General features: G+C 43.0%; 2 protein-coding genes across 7 annotated transcripts in view; both read right to left on the reverse strand.

Moving 5' to 3' along the window:
* Positions 1-226: 226 nt before the first annotated feature.
* LOC143324827 (myelin basic protein-like) lies at positions 227-16,226 on the reverse strand. 6 transcript variants are annotated; one of them, XM_076737584.1, is made up of 7 exons: positions 15,674-16,226; positions 7,493-7,597; positions 7,286-7,312; positions 6,636-6,665; positions 5,577-5,660; positions 5,419-5,437; positions 227-1,737 (listed from the first exon to the last, which is right to left on the reverse strand). In XM_076737584.1, exons 1-6 carry the CDS (start codon positions 15,791-15,793, stop codon positions 5,435-5,437), a joined length of 369 nt encoding a protein of 122 aa, XP_076593699.1. In that variant the 5' UTR covers positions 15,794-16,226; the 3' UTR covers positions 227-1,737; positions 5,419-5,434. The 6 variants fall into 6 exon arrangements, with proteins under 6 accessions (XP_076593699.1, XP_076593696.1, XP_076593695.1 ...); XM_076737581.1 differs by lacking the exon at positions 5,419-5,437 and having other exon boundaries at positions 15,674-16,038; XM_076737580.1 differs by lacking the exon at positions 5,419-5,437 and having other exon boundaries at positions 227-1,732; positions 5,553-5,660; positions 15,674-16,038.
* The window catches only part of LOC143324826 (myelin basic protein-like), a 38,561-nt gene continuing 34,067 nt past the window's right edge, over positions 15,928-20,421 (reverse strand). Inside the window, exon 4 of the mRNA XM_076737579.1 lies at positions 15,928-16,226. Within this exon, the coding sequence (XP_076593694.1) occupies positions 15,928-16,226 (299 nt within the window). The remainder of the gene's footprint in view (positions 16,227-20,421) is intronic.

Consider the following 20,421-nt stretch of genomic DNA (forward strand, 5'->3'; position numbering starts at 1 on the left):
CATTCATATTTTCAGCGCCACAGCCAGCCTTTGTGCTTCTATCACTTCATGAAAATGCATATTGTCTGCTTGATTGCACTTGAGCCTTAATCGCGCTCTCTCGGCTCCACACACGAGTAGCTCGGAAAGCTCGGCAAGAACAATGATCACCAAATGAGTCACGAGCCCTGGCTTCATGAAAGCAGCTATGTGCCGCTCTCCACAAAAACACACGGGAGGCAGAGAGTAGAGGTGGTTTTGTCATTTTTATTTTTTATTCTCAGTTAAGGGGCTGGTCATGTTTTATTACACATACAATAATGAAGAGGATCTTTACATTCATCCACAGGATCCATCCAGAGAAACACCACACGGCATTCATGAGGCTCAAGCACGCACAGACAGTGGGAGAGATGACCGCTGAAGATCACACACCTGCTTTTTTTTGTTTTTGACGCATTTGGAAGGTGGGTGTTTTGAACAGCACAAGTGGTAGTGCTGAGCTTTTCCTCCACTGACCCAGAAAACTTGCACGGAGTTAGTCACAGAGCACCTTTTTGAAATTGTGTTTGTGTTTTTAAGTCATCCACGAGAAGGAAAAGGCAGCACATTGGTTTGGTAGTGAGGAGGGGAGGCACTTGTTGAGCGAGGGGTTTCGTGAAGGCGTGCTGTGCTTCAGAGAGAAACAGAGAAGACGAAGGAGGAAGAGGCCTAGACTGCACTAAAGCAAGGAGGCGTGGTCTGAAACACACTTCAGATCCAGAGTCTGATAGTTTGTAAAGGTGGAAAACAGAGCAAATAATTAAGTTTTATATGTGGAGAAGAACATTAGTGAATGCCATATCCTCATAGACTGAGAAGGAACGATGCATTAGAAGTGGCTAATTTATCGACTTTATTTTTCAATGGCTATTGCATAAAATTGATTTAGAAGGTTTAGAAATTAACTTTTGTATGACGAAATTCACAGCCAGCCTTAGGCCCGAACGACAAACACAGAGCAACATCACATTCAGGACGGGACACTTAACTACAGCTGAGACACGGGGGTTGAATGAAAACACGCTGGGACCAAATGGCTCTCACGATCATGTCAAATCTGTTAATTCTATCACGAACAGAGCTCAAACAGAGCTGTGTTTGAGCACACAGAAAAGGTTTGAGGGGCTGACGAAGACAGTGTGACGAGACAGAAAACCGCTCTTTCTAAAACAGAAGCAACCCGGCCTTTTCCTCCGGTCAGCAAGCGGCAATGACGGTCAAGTCAGTCGGACTTGCACCGGCCGTAACCTTCAACTGCTCCGGGTCTGCTTCGGTTTAGCCGCCCTTTTTGTTAGAGAAACGGTCGAAGACGTCCAGAGAAACTCAGGCAGGGGTGTAGAGAGCCATGGCGGGGGGGGGGTCAGGGGTCATTCAGGCTGCACATGTGAGCGGCTTCAGCAAACAGTTCACACCAGTGATAATGACTGCACAGACTCAGCACAAAGCATGCAGGGGAGGGGTGGGGGGCAACAGATTGTGTCGCTATCTACCAGCCAAAGGGGTGGGGAGGGTCATAAGGGGATGAGGGATTTAGCGTACGTTAGAGTGTTATCAGAGGTGGAGGGGAAGGTGAGTTTATGGGGCGACAAGATTTCCTCATTTTCTTCCTCTTTTTCCCCACATTAGTCCCGCGTTCTTGAACATCCGCCCTCGTGCTGTTGGATGGGGTCGTCGAAAGGGACCTCAGCGTTTAGCTGGAGAAGCACTCCTGCTCCCCTGCAAAACAGACAACACAGATCAGATGAATACGCGGGGGTGGCAGAGCGTCGGGTCCGGTTCAGCACTAAAGGACGACTCTGATGGTTTTGGAGTCCGGCCCAGTGGTCGCTTCACTCAGCGAGAGCGTTCACCTCAGCAGACGGCTTGCTCTGAGGGCCCTGACAACACTTAAGCAGGAGGCGCGTTAAGTAAAAGCTAATTGTAGGCAATAACTTCTCACAGCTACATTTTTGTCTTCACCATTGGCGGCGGCCATTATGACTCATCAACAATTTAGACGCATTAGCTGTCTGGCTTACTTGTCTTGTACTGTGTTAAATATACAACTCTTAAAGGTTTTTGGGAAGAACAGAGAACATATTTCATCAGTCTTTGATCACGCAAGAAGTTCCAAAAGGTTCCAAACCAGGGCTCAACGTTTGGAACGCCAGAGTAGTCCTTTAATGTGAGAAATAAGCAGGTTAGTATGTTTGTGGGCCATTTTCATGACGCACAGTTATGGAAGCCAAGAGAACAGACAGACAGACAGACAGACAGACAGACACACACACACACACACACACACACACACACACACACACACACAAAGAAATAAATGAAATCTCAGGAATGACAAAGATACAAAATACTCATAGTAAGTCAAAATAATGTGATGCTAATTCAAAATTCTGACAATATGTGAGGACAATCTAAGTACAACTCATATGATACTAAGTCAGACTTCAACAAAATGAAGCCAAAGTATCTGAATTTTGTCTCACTGTGAGTATTTTTATTTTTTATCATCCTTATGCTTTCCTGGAAACGTGCTTCCACACAGGCCGATGTCGCACACAGGACGTCATTATTTAGTTTGTTTGTGTCCTACTGTGACAGGAAATGGGTTGCATCTTAACCACGGATCACAGGTCATTACATATTACTTCACAGATCCTGCAAATGTGTTTCCTTTGTGGTTTTCAGGCATTTCATCCTTTCAGAAGCAAAAGCCTGAACTTTTCCATTTGTGTTTCCCCCCCAAAGTTTCCAATTACACATCCTGTGTTTATCACAGAGCCGTCTCTGAGACTACAGTGGACCTTTTCCATCGCACTCATATCAAAAAGTGGGAAGAACAGAGGATTCTGAAAAGGCAGGAAGATTATACAAATGAGGCAAATCTTTATGGATTGCTCAAGAAGATAATCCATATTGTGAGAAGCTTTTTACTCCTCATAGAACCACAGCTGGGAACTGAGGCCTTTGTTCTAATCTATTCTTACAGCTATTTCAATTGAAATTCATTATCTGTCATGAAACGGAAAAAAAACTCAATGTTCAGCGACGGTGCTGAAATTTAAATCTGAATAAGAAAGCAGAAAATGAAAAGAGACAAAGTGTGAAACGTTAATTAAAAGTTAACGTGGCTTTATTCTCTTTCCCGTTTGAGACTGCGGAGGCTGTTTATGTGTGGAAGAAAAGGAAGTGAGAGGGCGATGGCGCCGAGTCAACACTAATCAGCCACATCGTAAAGATGTGAAACGAGCATCGCGGAAGTTTGTCATCTCCAGAGCCATTTGTTGTAGCTTAGTGACAACAATTTAGCCACTGCAGATGAGGATGCAGCCCTGGGGAAATTTGGGGTTTCTTTTCCACCCTCTGTAATTGCTACACCAACTACTCTAAGGTAAAGTGAGAGAGGCTGGCTAATTACAAACTGACAGAGCATGAAAGTCGCCACTCCTCTTCATGACAAATGAAAAGAAAACTAATAAGGAACTTCCCTGGAAATTGGAAAGTCAAGCGTTTGTGAATGCAGCAGTCGGAAGTGAAGTAAGCGCGGATGAATATGATGAAGCTGAAAAGTTGGGTGACTGTTACACAGTACTGGATTGAATTCACTCAGTCACACCGGGAGCACAGAGTCAGAGCTTCCATCTGTGCTCTCAGTGCTTTTGACATTTCATGTTTGGAAGCTTTTAGTCAAGAAGACGGACGATTTCCCCTGCAGCTTCAGCCTGTTAGAGCCACTGCGAGAAAAAGTCTGTCGTGGAATTCATTTTTGACCAAAACCTCAATGATTCAAAGGTCTCTCTCACACACAGTAACCCATTATTTCACCATCTAGCTTTGTGATTACACTTTGACGTGCTCACAGAAGTCCCAGTTTTTACACAGGTTTTGCTAACAGATAGAGTACAAGCCAGCGTTAGTAGTGCCTGTGACGTTAGCATGTAGCCAACAACAGCTAACTCCTTCAGTGCAGACAAGCTTAAATAAAAGGAACAGGAAAACATTTTACTTTACCTCATATAAAGAATTCCTAAGCAGCCCATAAACAGTTAATACATGCTATATAAACTGCAAATAAATATTAGAACGTTTGAACAGCTGGGATTGTATGATGGTATGTCTTCAGCAGTTCAAGCACATTCAGAAAAAGTTTTAAACCTGTCTGTATGATAACGGTTGATACACGCTTTTAAACACATCTCCGACATATTAGAGCTGTGTAACATTGCCTACTAGAGAAATACTACAGTTAGTTTGAAGTCTTGTCTCTTGACACTTGATGAAGTGCAACATTTATTCTGCTTTTCACTCTGTTGTTTTCACCATTTTTGGAAATATCTATGTCTTTAGCAGCTAAATGCTTCAGTATGTCACCAGCTATTCACTGCATTCGTCTGTCATTTGATGCTGGACAGGTCGCGAATGGGTTTATCAGAGCTTTACTGCAGAAAGCTCAGCCTGCTGCAAACAATACTGATCCGATCAGTGTGACTGAACCTATACCATGAAGCTGTGGGCCAGAAAACCAAAAGAACGAGCTGAAAGATGCTAAAACGTGACCTCTTCCACATCAATAACACTATTAATTATAGCAGATTTAAGTATTATATATTAGGTCATTCATAAATCAATAGCAAGGAATAATAAACATTTACAAATGATTTGTATGTACATGTGTACAATCATGTAGTAAATGTTTTACTACACACTATTAATTCTAGGAAGCGACAATAACAATACCTTTTAATCTTATATTAACTATTCATATTAATAAATAAGTGACATCCACTAATGAAGCATGTGAAACATGTCAGCCTTGATGGATTTTCAGTTGTCTTATGCCTTTTCCCTGCGTTCCCTGTTATATCCTATATGTTATATGCTGGTGACACAACCACTGTTCAGATTGAATATTAGCTTTGCATCATCCCTATTCCAGTTATATGTAGTAAGTTTAAACATTCAGAGTTTGATTTCAACATTACTGGCCAGGGAATAATAGCTTTTTCAGATACTGTACACTGTGTGCCTAATGATCAGTTTTTTATTTTTTCACAGTGAGTCCTCCGGAGGACCTGCAGGAGCTCGTCGTGCTTGGCAAGTGATTGATAATATTGCATAATAATATTGTTATATTATTGAGCATAAGCAACCAGTCCTTCCCTGGAGAACAGGTACTGTGTGTTAGCTAAAGCCCTGCTGGACCCTTTCGAGCTGGATCTACCATCTTCAGCACTGGCATAAAGCACGTAGTATGCACAATGATCAATCGTGTCTTTAAAAGCCTCTTAGTATTCTGCTGCTGCTGCTGCAGTAGTAATGAGATTAGGATGTCTTCTAAGCATATCAAACAAATGTGGAGCAAGTTAAACTCAAGTATCCCTCCATCACGAATCAGTTACTCACTCTGCTGTAGATATCATCACTGAGGCAGAAAAAAACAAAAACAGGGGCGAGACAGTGATTAGGGACATATTTAATTTTCTATGGGATTTCACTTCCAGGAAAGAGAAAGTGGAGCGAAGCCGCAGGGAAATAACTGGGAAAGTGTCCGGTTTTCTTACCATTTTGAAGATCCTAGTCAGGGTGCCTTTGCCATCCCCTGCGCTGGTCTTCTTAGCTTTGGTGGAGTGTGACTTCTGGTCGCCCTGGCAGAGGGAGGAAAGGAGTCAGTGTGTCTCAGAGGTATTTGTCAGGGGATTGGCTGACCTTTCCACACGGAACCCCAGGTTCATTTTCAATTCAGTGGAGGGTATGAAAATTTCAGAGAGTAAAGAGAGAAGAGAAAATAAGAGCAAGACACAGGATCTATCTTCAGGGTGTGCTCTACACCCAAATACTGCAGGAAACTGGGTATCGATCACGGCTCTATCCGGTTTTGCTTACTTTTAAAGTATAATTGTGTTCCACTGTGAACCGTGGACCAAGTGAAATGATCTCTGAGTTGAAAGTATTTATGTGGAGATGTAAGATTCAGGAGAAGAAAAAAAGCAAAAGATGCTCTCCTGCAGATCATCGCCTGCTGTCAGACTGTCCTGCCTTCAACCAAAATGATACGCTCCTCCTTTTTTGACCTCCCGTCCCACCCAAATCATTTTCATACAGTCCCTCAGGACAGGTCTCCTTTGTCTGAGTCATTTTATCTTTTACAACCAACAACCTCTCTGCTGCTTCATGATTCAGAAACAGCACACACACAAACACACAGACACACACACTCGTGCACATGCGTGAGGACCTTAAATTAAGTGCTGATAACGTTGCCAAATGAAGCAGAAGGCGGCCTCACCACAGCCAGCCACAGAGGACTTTTTGAACTGAAACAAGGACGGTGAAGAGCAGAATAATGCCTGTGTTATCATGGATGTACAATATACGCACATGATATGGATAAGTCAGGCTGCAAAGCTGTTTGAGAATGGACTTAAGTCGGAAAGGAAATGAGGGCGTTATCATTGATGTGTGGACAGATTACGGCGGCTAAAGTGGTTGATGGAGACTAAATGGAAATACAGCCACACGCCTCACTCTGGAAGGCTGTTTTAGATGATGACCTCAACGGCCCCCTCGGTTTAATTAGGCATGATACCTGTGATGCTTTTGCAGTTTTTAAAACCACCTACCAGGCCTATCTTGGCTGCTAGTCCTCTCCACTGGACGTGTAGAGAAACACAAAAGAGACAAGGACAAGAGGTAAAAGGAAGCGGGGACAAATAGAAATGTGTGTCTTACTCAGCGCAAAGGCAGGATGGGAAGGAGAGGAGGGTCCGTCCAGGGGGGGGAAAGTCACAGGGTCACAGGGGGGCAGGAGCAGATGAGGAACAGAGGGACGGGAGCAGATATGTGGGGGAAATAAGAGAGGAGCAAGGCCAACGCTCACATTGAGAAGAGCACAAATTTAGTGACATTCAGCAGCAACAAGCCAGAGACATGCAGCATATAGAAAGAATGGGAAAAACACACCACCAGTCCACCACAGATTGAACTTCACTGGGTTCAAGTATTCTGCTTACACGCTTCAACTTGTATGTTTCTGTGCATTTGTCCCACTTTATCCAAATTTTGATGTTTTTGTGCAGATTTTATGTTTGCAGATTTGCAGTGAATGGGTTTCAAATTAAAGGCCTAATACCTAATATGGTATTGATGATCTTTAAAAAACCAGCTCAAGCCTCAACTTTAGGACAAAAAAAGATTTTATTGGTCTACTGTATTTGTCTCCTGTGTGAGTGTAAATTTGAGCTTCAGAAGGAACAACATAAAGCAGACTCACCCTAGACTTGGGAGGGGCGGGGGACACCTGAAGAGGGGTTAATCAGAGAAAGTAAAGAGATTTGACAGAGTTTGTGAGAGACAAGAAAAGAGAACAGAGGCGCAAAGAGACAAACAGTGGAAGAAACGGGGATGCTGGGAACACTGCTGACGCAGACTCCTATCCCGAGATGCTTCAGAGGTGTGGTGTGTTATTTCTGTTACTCACGATCGTGCGGAAGAAATGGACCACAGCGTTTTCTGCTCCACGCTTACGTGGGGAAGTCGCAGAGGCTTTCTGAGGGCCTGGAGAGAGAGCACCTCGGAAAGATCCCTGGGAGGGAAAAGAGGAAAGGAAAGGAAAGGAAAGGAAAGGAAAGGAAAGGAAAGGAAAGGAAAGGAAGGTACAAAAGACCTACATGTTAAATAAATGTGTGCAGAAATCACTGGACCCTGAAATACAGTTTTTACAGGAACTGTCTCAAAAATCTTTAATAATAAATGTGAGATGAATAGTTTATCTGTTGAAGTAAAGCAACCAAGGAGACAACACTGTTTAAAACCCTCCTCTGGGATACATGAACGAATGCTTCAAACAGCACACAGATGTGGGTAAAATGTCCTACTCACCTCTGAACGATGCGAACAAATACAGCAAAATTACAAAACAATTCAACTTTCAGTGGAAGTGCTGTCAGTTTACAAAAAACACTCATGTTGCCAAAGGTGTTGGCTGCTGGCACACGGCGGCAGCTCCTAATCCATGCATAAACAAGGTTACTTTCCGGAAATATGAATAATAACTTAATCTGAATTTTGAATGAATGTGTTGGTTTTAAAGTATTTCCATTATACATAATGCATGTGGCCGACTATTCACTCCAGACAGTGGACGCTCGTGTTGGCACAGATGGTGATTTAATACCTGAATCACATAATGCTACAATATGCAAATCTTTTACTTTAAATTCATAGGGTACATGTAAATTAAATTAAAAGGACACATTTACTGTATACACTGTGTATGTATTGGGTTGCTTTCCGGCACTAAGTATGAGTTTTAGTGTGAGTTTTCCAGTGAAAACAGGCAGTTTTCACCACATGTATGGCCTCTAGTGATAAACTTTTTTACTCTGTAAAATAGAAGCCATATTGTAAGAAGAGGCTGCAGGGATGCAGAAAGCCTGAATGTGAATATATTTTCATGATCAGTTCTTTGCACTCTTCTCAGTGAAAAAGCTCCATCTGCTCACAGGTATTCATTCAATCAGGAACATTAATAGCAGCCTCACGTCGCAGACCCCTCCCACCTCGTTAACCCAATGGCCGTGAATCATTAAGAACAGATTAAAATGGCACAAATGAGCGGTTGAAGATGTCCGTATTCTCTTGTCAATGGCTTGATCTTAACAAAGAAGTTCAATTAGCAACTCAAAGTACAAATCAATGCAGCCAAGTTCTTCCAAGTCAGACTTTACAAAGAGTGTCGACACGAGTGTTTAATTTAAGCCTGAGTAAAACACTGCTGCATTAAAAAAACAAAAAAACAACAACCCTGTGTTAACTCATGCAGACAACACAGACACATTAAAGGTGAAAAGTATAATTCTTCATATATCGAACACCATCAACAACCTGCAGCCCACGAGGGAGAACAACCTCACTTCCACCCACTCAGTGTGTTCAGTCTTTTCAGTTAATGTTATCTCATTCATCCCTTCCCCTGACCCCGTTAATGGAAGGGGAGGATGTATGTGTGCTTATATGGGTGTGTGTGTATGTGTTGGATGGAAGGGGAGGGCTCACTGTTGATGATTCACATCCATTATCTCACATCAGAGAAGCTTCAAGCAACCGAAAAGGGGGTAAAACTCTCACTGCCGCCACCATTTATGCAATATGATAGACATGCTGTGACAAATTATACGTCACCTTTACTGTCTTTTATGGGTTTCGTGAAAATGGACCACCCAACAATTATATCAATACAGAGTAGGAAATATAAAAGAGAAAGAAAAAAGGTCCCCACCTTGAGCACAATCCATCTAAATGGACATGTAGACAGACAATTATCTCTTACATAAAGGGAATTTTGTTTCAGAAAAAAAAGCAAATTTACAGCCTCGATGAAAATGACTATTTTGGCTATTTGAATATGAGTAAATCTAGCCTCTCTGTTGCTGATGTCACTACGTGTATTCCAGCTCTGCAGCTGCCCCAGTGCTTCAGCACTGACCCCTTAATGATGTCCTCTTGTATAAGAGTGTGTCTCTCTCTGTGTGTGTGCATGTCTGTGTCTGTCATGATGTAAATGATGGGAAATGGTGGCAGAAATGAAAGGGACAGGAGAAAATAGAGCAACCTCTGTGGCTGCTGTCGCAGCTTTGTTTGGGGAAAGGAGAAGGGAAGAGGAAGAGATGAGAGGGGAAATAGGAGATCAAATAACGCCGTATGGATTCTGCTGGTACGGTTTCAATTTCAGCCAGTTGTCCCTTTGAAGTGAGTTTCATCAGTGTTTCTTCTCAGCTCCTCTCTCTTTTGAAACACTTTTTCTGTCTTTATTCTTCCATTTTAAAGCTAAAAAAAGTGCATAATGAGATTTAAAAAAAAAAATTCATCTGCATCTGCGAATGTCAAGTGAATATTACACATATTTAATTTGGGGTTTCCATTAGCTGCTGGCACGATGTCAATGATGATTTCAAACTTTCAAATCTTCAGCAGTGATGCTGAGGCTTTCTGCCAAGTCTGAGCTGTTAGTTTCTCCTAAATTAAAAGCTGTTTTGGGGTAAATGTTGATGCTGCTGCTCAGCTCTTCTCACTTCTTGTCAAACTCTCGTTTCAGCAGCATATTTGACAAGCAGGAGGTCATAATCATTGATCCCTGTTTGATGTTTGAAGAGCAAGGGGATCAGGTGTGTGTGTGTGTGTGTGTGTGTGTGTGTGTGTGTGTGTGTCGGGGGGGGGGGGGGGGTGACACATATGCACACACACACACACACACACAATTTGTGTGCACTTCAAATAGACTATGCAAACAGTTTGTGTATTGTGACACCTGTCTCTCATAACTGCCCAATAAATATAAAGCCACAGAAGGGTTAGCTTAGCTTTGAATGAAGAGTGGAAGCAGGGGGAAACAGCTAGCCTGGCCCTGTGCAAAGGTAAAACAAGGCTAGGAGTCTACGGCCATGCTAGTGTCTCTCCTTTGGGCTTTGGCCTACATATGCACAGTGGTGCTTCGAGCTAAATGCTAATGCTAGTATGGCACCATGCTTGCAATGATGATGCTAGCAGGTATAATGGTGACATTTTCTAATTAGTATGTCATTAGTTTTGCAGGTTTTTGATCATGAAAAGCCAGTGATGCGATTCATCCTGTGTGGAAACATGAATGCATAAAATTTCAAGTCAATCCATCCAATAGCTGTTGAGCTATTCCTTTTCCATTCAACCAAAATGTGTTAGTTAGCCATTTCTCTGTTTCCAGTCTTTATGCTAAGCTAAGATAAGCATCTCCTGGCTACAGCAGCTTGACTATTTCCCAAACTATTAAACTGTTCTTCTCATTTATTAAATACAAAACAACAAGAGCAGCTCTCAGGTGTCCCTGCTGTCACACAAACACACACACACACACACACACACACACACACACACACACACTCACACACACACACACACACACACACACACACACACACAGAGTGCGCTTCATTCAAACACACATAATACGAGTTGGCTGATATGATGGAAGAAAGTGAGAAATCAGGATTCAGAGCACAGATTGAGGCACAAAGTATTCGCAGCATGTAGTTTATCACAAAGTGCAGGTTAATAATGAGATCTGCCTCCTCTGAGGTGAGAGGTCACAGCCTGGCCACAAACCTGCATCATTATTGATGATGCTCAATAATTCATCCTGCAGAGGAGGAGGCTTGGGGGATTCATTGTTAAGAATCAGTTTCTTCACCATTATCCTCATGGATCCACATAAAAAATACTTAATCCTTCTAACTAGCATCGCTCACTTCACAGTGAACATCTCGGAGACTTGTGTTTAACATTTAACAAGAGCTGCGCTGAGATATCTGCAGCTCATTTTCTAGAAATAGGGTATCTACCCTGCAGTGCTGAGCAAGAGGAGCCAGCACTCCTTCACATTTTCATTCATTTTTTCGCAATTAGTCCTTCCTCAAAGAGAACAATAAATCTTGTTTTTTTTCTTATCCACGAAAAGAGGGAGAGCAGGGTCAATCAATCTGGCCGACACGCAGCAGTCTAACAAGTTAAGGTTCAAACTGGACTACACGGCCATGGAGTCCCTGAGATATTGTAGCGAAGTGGTTTTATTTGTCCATGAATGAACCTGTGGCTCAGGAAGTGGAGCAGCTCATCCACTAATCAGAAAGTCGGCGGTTCGATGCCCGGCTCCCCCAGTCTGCATGTCCAAGTGTCCTTGGGCAAGATGCTGAAATGTGTGTGTGAATGAGTGAGTCAAGGAAAAGATCCAAAAAATATACATACAATAATGGTGTTGAGGGCCTTACCTTTCTCTTTAGTCACCCTTTCCTCAAATAATGTTCTTACAGTCCATTAAGCTTTATTAGGTCAAACGCATTTGCAGTGTAGCACATAACCTAATCCTAAAAACGACACGCTTGAGCAGTATTTGCACTTTAAATTTGTGTTGCTCCGAGCCTACACTCTTCTTCCATGTGTGACAGTTAAAGCAGGCCTTTCTGTCACTTCTACATCAATCATTTGCAGCTTGTATTCAAAACTCAATTAAAATGCACGTCTGTCCTAGGCAGGGTTCACTTTCATTGTGCAGTAATTTCCTGAGCCACAGTGCCGGTCTGTCCTTGTTCCTCAGTCCGTCTCACCAAAGGATGAATATAAACACACATTTTTACATATTGAATAGAAAGTGAAATGTGGCGGCTGAGTTTCTGAGCTGAACTCTGAGTCCTGCTGTTGGAGACGTAATCCTCATCAACACGCTGCTGCTTTTGTGAATGCAAAGTCTTTAGGCCGGCTTTAAATGACTCAAACTTCTCTCCGATCTGAGTCTAATTGAATGAATTTCAGGAAGCAAGAACAATCAGCTTGTGCTGAGTGCAAAGCTCTGCTGTTTTCCTGAGAGGTGTTATATTTTTGCTTCTCGCCATTTCATCTTTCGGCTCATATAAACAAGTCAAGCCAGTCACCCATTACTATCAGAGCGGAGGTAAACAGCAGCTCTGCTTCCCATTAAAACTCCTCAGATAACTGTTTGTGTGATTGGTTGACTCAACTCTAGAATATATTCATTCGTCGACAGTTTTAGTCGGAGAGAGCAGACAAGCATGAGCTCAGTGAATAAATGCCAAAAGTGAACTTTTCTCCAATGGGCCAAACTGAAAATATCACCTTAAAATTGGTGCAAAGACAAATCAGAGTGGCTGGCTGTTACTGGTTGTTAGCAGAGATTTCTCTCACTTTCACAACACAAACCGAAAAAGGGAGACACAAACATGAATTAAAACAAAACAAAGAGAGCGCCGAGGGTGTTGTTAAAGAGTTTTAATCAAGCCATAATTCAAAAAGCTGAGAACAGGAACAGGTTAGGAACAGGTCACAGCACTTCACAACAGATACAAACGCTTAACAAGTATCCACTGCAAAGTCGAAGGCGTTACAAATCAGGGACGAGCCCCGATCCACTGCTGGTTCAAACAAACTCTCCGACTGGGTCAAAGACACGTGAACCTGAGGTGAGCAAACTGATGTGAGGGGGCCGCTGACAGCCCCTCCTCATCCAAGACACTGGGGTTAGAGTACAGTATCACAAGAGTTTTGGTTTAGACTCAAAAGCCTGATTCATACAGTAATTACTCGTTTGTTGCATTATATCACCGATTCTATCTGCCACTCAGCAAAATAATATGCAAATTAAGACTTCAAAATATTCTCTTCATTTCTGCTTGAATAGCTAAAGCTCACGCAAACTTAATTTTCTCTCCAATTAACACATCATTATCGTGGTAATTTGAAATGATCAAAAACCTGTTAGCATTCAAATGCAGATTTCCTGCCGTTGTTTCATGTCCTGAGACTGGAGTTAGTCGTTTTTGGCGTCGTCTCACAACTTCTGAAACATGTCTCGCGCACTGTCTTAATACTTTCTAAAAGCCCGAGCTCAGGCTTGGAATGACAATTATGCAAATAAATCCGACACATAAAACACAAAAAGCACAGGGAATCAGGTTGTAAATGGCTCCACACCTGCCAAATATTAAAACAACTGAAGAATTACTCAAGCATGCATAATCAAGATTGAACAGAAACACGTTCCTCCTCTAACACTGCAGCCTAGAGGTCAAAGTCTGCATTAGAGAACATCTGTGGAGAATCTGTGCACATCGACAGGCAGAGCAGATCGGAAATTAAGCAAAAAATTTATGATGAACTCTCTGAGAAATATGTGTTTGCAGCAGAAAGTTAGTGCAGGTTGATTTTTTTTTTTTTTTGCTTGAGGCAACAGAGGTGGGGCGAACCTGTCCGTCATTCACTTGAGATGTGAACGCTCATTGTTTGAAGGCAAACCCTTGGTGAATACATAAATATATACTTCTATCACTTTGTTTTAGCAAACCTGTCATTAAAACAGAGAGCAATGGACAACTTACTTTATGACATGAAGAATAAATGAAACAAACGCTGCAGAAAAGTAGTCACTAATGTTGAATGAAAGCGTCACAATTTGTTCTGTTGACATTTTCCCTGAACATTTCAACATCTTACAAAAGCGAAACAATAGCTGACAACAGGCTAAAGCAAAGATTTATAGCATACAGTGTGTATAAAGTCGTTTTATCCTGAATCCGACACTGAACACCTTTTCAGAGTTGACATAAGGCGTGGGGGGGAAATGCATATTTCCATGCTGCTGAGTGATTTCTTTGCAATTACCCTGCCAAAACACTCTGACTGGCGCTCTGCAGGGTTAGCTGGGCACAAAAAAGCTTACAGCCAGATTTATTTATTTTTTTTGCTGCCCATAGGATTTAATCACTGCACCACAGCTCTCCATTCAAACCAATATCAGCAAAGTCCACTTTTTAAAAGAGCCGTCAAAATGAGTCCGCATGACACGCGGTGGAACATCAACAGCAACAGTTCCACTTCCTCTCTCTGAAAGCACTTTCAAGAGGCTTTGGGATGTAGCTGCAGCATGTTGCAGTAGTGTTGTCAGGATGACCATGATTTGAATGCGTGCTCAGGGCTGCTGTGAGCTCCACTTCATCACCACCTGCAGAGGGCATCACTGAGCACGTGGCCCACAGAGCGAGAAGGGCTGGAACCAACAGAGCTGCAGTCTGGTTCACAACAGCCGAGGCAGCAGTGCCAAGCATAATGTGTGTGTTTTTCTGTCTAAGCAGGCCCTTTATGCAACGGTCAAAATGACGGTACCCTGACAACACTGGGGCACAAGTAATTAAAAGCAATGCAGGCTCCAATACCTCATAATCACTTGCCTGCAAGATAAGACAAGCCCACTTTATAGAATGCAGACTATATATTCCCAAACAAGGGCTGATAATATGCTCTAACTCTAAAATATGTAATTACATCTTAACATACATCTTATATATCCTTGATCATTTGTAACATAGCATCATTGAGTTTGAAAGTGACTTAGCAGACTGCTGTGCTGTGCGAACAGTAGTGAAGTACCTCCTCGTGGCTGACTTATCACAGATGTTTCAAAATGACCCCAGAGACGGAGAAATCAAAGGGGCTTAACTCTCCACAAGGAAGCCGCGTGGACTCTCTGCAGAATGCCTAATGCCTCTACAAAATCCAAAATCACGTACCAATATTACATCTAAATGATAATGGGCACGACTCTCCCCATCTCTCACATTACCACTACCATCGTCATCGTCATTTAGGGAAGTACCTGAACTGAAACATGGCTGTTCTGAACTCCAGTTTGACAAATGTTCTGATCAAACTGCATAACGGCAGCGACGACTGAACAATTCCAGCAAATCCACATCTACAACGGATATATTAAGTTTTATTGAGGAGAGAAATGCTACTAAATGTCAGTACCCTTCAAATAAAAAGAAAAAACGGAATCTAGAGACACTCCCTTACATGATTCAAAATCACAGCCTCTTTGAAATAAAAACTTAAAATACAACAAACCCCACCCAAAGTCATTATCCGGCGATGACCCGTAACCTATGATCATAGGACAATGTCAGACTTTGGTTCCGCCACAAAAACAACAGTAAAACCAACACAAATCTATACGACAAATACAGATGTTAAATCAGAAGCTTCTGGGAGTGAATCAGCAGAATGAACTGAGATACGTGAGAAGGGTCGAGTTTTCACCTCGACTCTCCCTCTTCCTCACCTTGCCCTTCCTCTTCTTGTCCCCTCCAAAGAACTTTCCAATCTGATCCAGGAGGCCGGGGTTCTTCTTCCTGCGGCCCAGCCCGAAGGCGGCCTGTGCAGAGCTGCTTGCAGATGCCATGGTTGTAGTAGTGGTTGGTAGTTTGTTCGTGTTTGTCAAATGTGGGGTTCTTGTCGCTCTCTTAAATGAGAGACCGAAAGACAGAGGAGGGAAAAGAGAAAAGAGAGGGAGGGAGGGAAAAAAAAAAAGCTAGCCTATTCTAGGTCCTGTTCGGGGTTCTCCGACCCGCAGTCTGACGCCGCTCCGCTGTGCTCCTGGATGGTCTGCAGCTCGTCCGATTCGGAGGGTCGGTCTTTGAAGGTGTTGTCCTCTCGGCCCGGGGCATCTCGGGAGAAGAGGCGGACCAGGTGGGGGCGTGGTGTGGCGGCGTCAGGGTCAGCTGTGCTGGCGGGGGGCCAGGGCTGGCGGGGGCCCTCAGCGCCCGTGGAGTCAGTCACCGCCGGCTTCTCCGAGATGCAGCCATTGTTCTGGTTCGCATCTGCCTCACCCAGGCCTGCGCAGAAACAACAAGGGTCATCTATGGGCTCGGGCCTGCATGGCACACAACAAACCACAGCAACAAAGGGCCTTTTTGACGAGACCGTGCCCTTCCTGAGACCAGCAGAGCGAGCGTTTCACAGCTGAACTTGAATGAACTTTACCTGCTCAACAGGAAAAGAGAGAAATGTGAGAAATGTGTGAAGTGAATTCATGAGCACTGTTTTGTCTCTGAGGTCAGTGTCACCACCAGCTGCTTTCTTGGGTGCATAATAATAATAATGTTGCAGCAGTGTCTCACAATTCCCATGATCTGACTAGAGGACAGTGCAATAGAGTGCTTGCAAAATGTTTCTTGATTAATACAGTAACACTATTAACAGGGGGTTCGCACAGGATAAGCTTCTTTAAAATGACACTGAAACACACAGAAAGCTGCTGGACATTTTAAGGCTGCACCACCTCTGCAGCAGAATCGGCCCCTGTGCAACCGTGTAAACCCAATGCACGTTTCAGCATGTTCGAGTTCCACTGAGATGACTTTACAGCCGCGTCTCGAACGTCCACTTTGACAGCTATCCGTTCAGTTAGCCAGCAGCTCCCACAGCAGAGGACATCCAGTGCATTCCTGCCTCCGGAACAATATACACACTGTACTGGCAGAAATGGTGTAGCACTACACCAGAGAATCTGCATGCTAATATTGGCTGAAACAGTGGCCTGTTGTCAGAGCTGCATAGTTATTACAGAGAAACAAAGGGCCCAGTGTCACTAAAATAACTCCTATAAGTATGGATTTTCAACCCAATGCACGGTGACACTTATCTGATTTGGGGCCCGAGAGCTGCGAGGCCTCTGTCTCTGGGCGCAGAGCAAATGGTAGTTCCACGTTGTGTGCTATGTAGACGTTTCTACTGCTATTTCTTACAATTTTAGATGGCAATTACTCCTAAAACAGTGCAACTGTAGCAGCATAAGAATCCCTGGTTACTTGGTCCAATGAGTTCTTCAGCTTGATTTCCTTCTGGCTGATTTGCCACGTATCAAATGAATGTAGACGACATGTAAATGCAAATATGATTCAGTGTGTAGAGAATGAAACCAACCATTGCTTCAAGAGTTCCCTCTTTTCCTTAGTGCAGCTCTCCGACAAAGGTCTAATGGGTCAAGACGCCACAAGTCATCCTTAAAAAGCACATGACGCCTGTCTTTTTAAACACCTTCTGGAATAAGACATGGCTGTGAAAAGGCTTTAATAATAATGATCTAATAATACCATTGTCCTGCTACTCAGGCGATTTCTTTGGAACATCCTTAATCTCACTCCCGAGATGACTGCGGCAGACACACACACACCGCTGCTGTGAGAAGCACTGAGTGTGTCTCATTAGCTCATGATTTCATTCTTGTCAAGGTGAACAAGCCGCCTTAGAGGCCACTCTGAGACACTATAATCCTCACTGTGAACTAATAAAATTCTGCTTTAAGGCACATGACACTTCCAAGACTTTGTGTAAAGATTTCCAAAATGCATAACCACAATATAAAATGAAAGAATAAAATGAAGAAAAAAAGAAGATGCCAAGTCAGGTTTTCATCAAAGAGGAAGAAGCTGATATGAAGGCACAGTGTGTAAAGTAAAATATGATTTATAGCACCTTTCAAATTACTCTGAAGGCAATAATGAAACAATTGGAGCAGGTTGGTGCAATCAATATGTTGCTTTCAGCCCATTTGTCTCCATGTCCTTTGGTCAGACCCACAAGCTGTTTAGCACTGCCTTAGACATCTGTGCACTCTAAGACGATGCTCCATGTATTTACTCCTGCAGTGAAAGGTCTGCATGCTCTCCCCTGAGCTCTGAAACTCTTAAAGCTGAGATGCATTAACAGCAAGTGGCTTCTTAGCTGCACGCTGTGATTTCTCCACATTAGCTCTCAGGAGGTTGCCAGCTTCCTTTTTCTTTTACTTCATTGGTAGGAAAACTTATATATGTACGATGCACTGTTCAGTTTTCAACTTTCTCCGGCGAGTTCATTAGCAGACAGCATGACCTGTCAACCACTGTAAGAAAAAATGCATTGTGATCCTGGCAGCCAACAGTGAGGCTCATTAGAGTCACTCTGCATGTTCAGTGTGTTTTATGGATGTGTGATGTTTCTGATTGGAGCCAGACCCTGCGTTATGGGTGGGCCCAGGGAGGCCAGACCCGCCCATCCAGGAATCTGGACAAATCATCATTATTGTAATAATCATTTCATACATATATATATATATATATATTGATAACGATAATTTTGGTTGTGACCTAATGTGGATGGTCACTCAGCTGGTGCAGCAACGCTCCAACAATCAGCTACCGCTAGCAGGTTTGTAGATTACAGTGATGAAATGGGTACTAGCATCGATGCTACCACCAAGCTAGTAACCACAGCAGCCACCACTATGCCTCCTCTCCCATCTCCTCCACGACCACCACTCCTTTGGCCTGGTTCACCGTTTTCCAGATGACCTCTGGGTGGATAAACCCAAACAGGAACTCCTGGAGAGTTTTCCAGTCTAGCGAAGAGATGCTTCCACCAGTGCATGGTACTACAGTCATACTGGCATATGGTCTTCCAGCTTTTAGGTGGCTAAAAATATTGGGTATTTTGCCAGTGTCAAGTATGTAATGTCCCCTGAGCTGCACCGCCATGATGTTAGTGACTTTGTCTTGCACTAATAACTGACTTAGGCCTCGGACTGTTTGACCACAGATTGCAAGATTTAATACTTTGCCATTCTGATAAATAATAGGCTACGTATCGACTGAACCAAGTCCTCATTTACACAGTGAATAAGCATTTTTTTTGTTTATAGTAACCTTCATAACAGTGTCCTGTGCCATTAAAAAGTCAGAAAAAAATCACTTTGATTGTCCTTTCCTCTGGTGCTGGGTGTGATGGTAGCAGAATAAGCAAATCAATCCAGCTCAGTTGTTTAAGTTGTCAGTGTTTATATTAAACTATCCTCAGACACAGCAGCACAGCCTCATAGAATTATAACTCAGCATTCTAACTTTCGGTCTCATTTAGAATGTGCTTGCAGTAGAACTCTGTACTATAACTCATTAGTCCTTGTTACCAACAGTAAACATGTTATATTACATTGTGGTCTCCTCTCAGGAGAGCCTCTATGGCTCTTTCCCACAAAGAGTAGAATAAATAAGAGAGCTGCTGTTTTTCTGTCCTGCATTGGCCTGCCCATGAGTCCCCTTAAATCATTTCCTTCATCCATCATCTGTTGATCCCTTTTCTGAGCCCAGCAGGGCTACCATCCACCACTAGAATACCAATAAAATACAAATTACAGAGAGAAAAACACCCTGACATGGCTGAACTTTAACAGTTCTCCACAGTTCATAATGCTGCAGCATAACACTGACTGCGTGTCACCATAAAAAAGGTTATGTGCTGATGCGTAACTTATCTATCATCTGACTCCCTGTGCGCTGTTATTAAAGGTGTATTAAGTCAGGGTTTTAGCATCCCAGTGCACAAACTGACCTTAATACACATGCAAGGGATTGATGGGACTGTTGATCAGTGCTGATGACTCAGTGATTACTGAGTCAGGTGCTGACATTTCTGCCTAATCAGAGCTCACTGTGCAGCCCATGCTCTTTTGTGGAAAAACAAAAGTCCCCCCCCCCACATATTTACTGGCCTAATGAGGAAGCGTGGTGGACGACCAAGTGACTCGAACCAAACTCAAGCATGAAACACAAATGACAGAGCAGGATTATCACTGTGTTTACTTTCCTGCGATTTCACTTCTCAATGATTTCATTGGATCTCTGCTTAGATTAGACATCTTACTCATTTGTATAGTGATGATAAAACTGTGCATGTCCATTATTGGCCACGGTACACTGTATCAGATACTGATCAGTGTTCTTGATAGTCCCTGGGTAACAATAGAGATCCATCAAATAACAGACTATGTAATGATCCTTTAATTGCTGCTTGTCATTGTGATCATCTGTTTTTACCATATGCAAACCAAACTTCCAGTATGAAAATATACTGATATTAAACTGAATGATTCTATTCAGTACGTTTCCAATTCACAGTCCCTCAAATCCATATGAATTTTTTTATGCGTGTGTTTTATGGACAGAGGCAGGAAATTGGGACATTATCCTGGTGCACGACTTTCTGCGAGACAGCAGC

The sequence above is a fragment of the Chaetodon auriga genome, chromosome 8 (assembly GCF_051107435.1).
Source record: "Chaetodon auriga isolate fChaAug3 chromosome 8, fChaAug3.hap1, whole genome shotgun sequence".
In the NCBI taxonomy this organism is placed as follows: Eukaryota; Metazoa; Chordata; class Actinopteri; order Chaetodontiformes; family Chaetodontidae; genus Chaetodon; species Chaetodon auriga.

Bases quoted from the DNA above. Each gene is read 5' to 3' on its own strand.
- LOC143324827 (XM_076737580.1), bottom strand. From the start codon at position 15,793: ATGGCATCTGCAAGCAGCTCTGCACAGGCCGCCTTCGGGCTGGGCCGC. The intron at 7,598-15,673 runs GTGAGGAAGAGG...TTTCCCTCCCAG, and splicing joins ACAAGAAGAGGAAGGGCAAG to GGATCTTTCCGAGGTGCTCT. The intron at 1,733-5,552 runs GTTATTTCCCTG...TTTGCAGGGGAG, and splicing joins GAAAACCGGACACTTTCCCA to CAGGAGTGCTTCTCCAGCTA.